Consider the following 1,938-nt stretch of genomic DNA (forward strand, 5'->3'; position numbering starts at 1 on the left):
AATGCATAGTATGCAAATGCCATGTGGGATGTGACAGGAACCATTTTTCATTAGGGCCAGTTGTCTTCAGGTGGAAGCTGCTTCCTCCATGAACCTACAAATACAATAACTGATCCAATTTTAATCCATTTTTTAAAAATTATCAATTACACTCATTTTCCTTTTAAACTTTCCTAATTATGAGTTTTGTTAGCTTTTGCTGCATACAGGGTCAACCATAATTTAGCTTAACCTGACAGCAGCAGCTCCCACACCCAAAGTTACATTAGGAGAAAACATCTCTTCCATGTAGGGAGAAAATCTGGTAGTGGGGTCACCTACCTTTCAGCAACTTATAGGGGTCAAGGCTTGGCAACATCAATTACAGGGTAATAAACTGGAACAAATCTAAAAGTTCTGGGATGCCTGGGTGGCTCAGTCAGCTAAGCATCTGCCTTCAGCTCAGGTCATGATCCCAGCATTCAGGGATCAAGTCCCACATTGGGATACCTACTTGGTGGAGAGCCTACTTCTCCCTCCCCTTCTGACTCGTGCTCTCTCTCACTATTTCTGTCTCTCTTTCTCAAATAAATAAATAAAATCTTTTTAAAACTTTTTAAAATTTTGCCTTTTATTTCTATTTTAAGAAAGAGTTAAAAACAATTTTGTTGATAATATTAGATACATCCTAACCACCTGGAGTTACACTGAGCTATTTACACCTCTAAAACCAATAGACCCAAAGAGAGAACAAGGATTAAAATTGGGTCAGTTATTGTATTTGTAGGTTCATGGAGGAAGCAGCTTCCACCTGAAGACAACTGGCCCTAATGGCCAGTTTGTGTTCACAACAAACCAGCTTACTGTTGGTTCATTTACATAAAAGATCCAATTAATGAAATACCATTAATTTTAATTAGGCTATAATATTATGACTTTATGTAATTTCAGAACAATTTGCTTCTAAAATTTCAAACCCTGAATACATAAAATGGTAATGGTTTCTATCCTTTCTTAGTATCAGAAAACTCAAGCATGAGCATGTACCATGAATAGTAATCATTATTATCAGATTGACAACTTTTTTATTCCTAAAGACTTTGTATTATGTGATTTATGTATACTGGGCTCTCCATAAATGTTGTATGAACTGAAATGAAAGACCACTGAGTAGAAAAATCAAGGAAGATGTATTTCAGCATGATATAAAGAACTAAGAGGAATTTTCAGATAGTGAAAAGTATTGTATTATAAAGTAATATTGTACCAGCCAGATGAAAATTAGCATAAGCAGGATTACCTGATCCTGTAGAATCCTGATCCTGTAGATCCTAATATGTAGAATTCTATAGAAAATATTTCTTCAATTGTGGGAAATTGAACTAGAAGACCAAGAAGATCCACTTACCCTCCAAAGCTCTGTTTCTGTAACCTCAACCTCAATAGAGCCTCCCTCAGAGCCCGATGGACCTGCTTGTTCCGCAGAGTGTAGATGACAGGGTTGAGCAGTGGGGTCACCACTGTGTTCACAAGGGCAGCCTCCCTATTGGAGTCCAGCCTGTTCGTTTGCTTTGGTTTCACATATATAAACACACAGCTGCCATACATCAGAAAGAGAACCATGAGGTGAGAGGAGCAGGTGGAGAAAGCTTTCTGTTTCTCCTTGGCTGATGGGAGTCGCAGGACTGTGACTACTATGTTGCTGTATGCAATGGTGGTTATGATAAGAGATGTTATAAGGACAAACAAAGCGAGGACTAAGGTCAACATTTCAGTAGGTCTGGTGTCAGAACAGGAGAGATGAATCAGGGGGCCAAGGTCACAGAAAAAGTGGGGGATGACATGGGGGCCACAGAAGGACAACTGGGAAACCTTCACTACTAGCCCAGCGATGAGAGGGAAGGACAAAGCCAAGCAGGCAGTGACCAGGAGGAAGCAAGTCTTCGGGTTCATGATGGT

General features: G+C 39.5%; 1 protein-coding gene across 1 annotated transcript; it reads right to left on the minus strand.

Moving 5' to 3' along the window:
• Nucleotides 1-1,383: 1,383 nt before the first annotated feature.
• On the minus strand, nt 1,384-1,935 carry LOC132009238 (olfactory receptor 6C74-like; the record flags this gene model as incomplete). Its single annotated transcript, XM_059387541.1, has 1 exon — nt 1,384-1,935. A coding segment is annotated over one exon (552 nt), but the record flags the coding sequence as incomplete, so codon positions are not given.
• Nucleotides 1,936-1,938: the final 3 nt, after the last annotated feature.

This window comes from Mustela nigripes, unplaced genomic scaffold, assembly GCF_022355385.1.
Source record: "Mustela nigripes isolate SB6536 unplaced genomic scaffold, MUSNIG.SB6536 HiC_scaffold_8920, whole genome shotgun sequence".
Taxonomy (NCBI): domain Eukaryota; kingdom Metazoa; phylum Chordata; class Mammalia; order Carnivora; family Mustelidae; genus Mustela; species Mustela nigripes.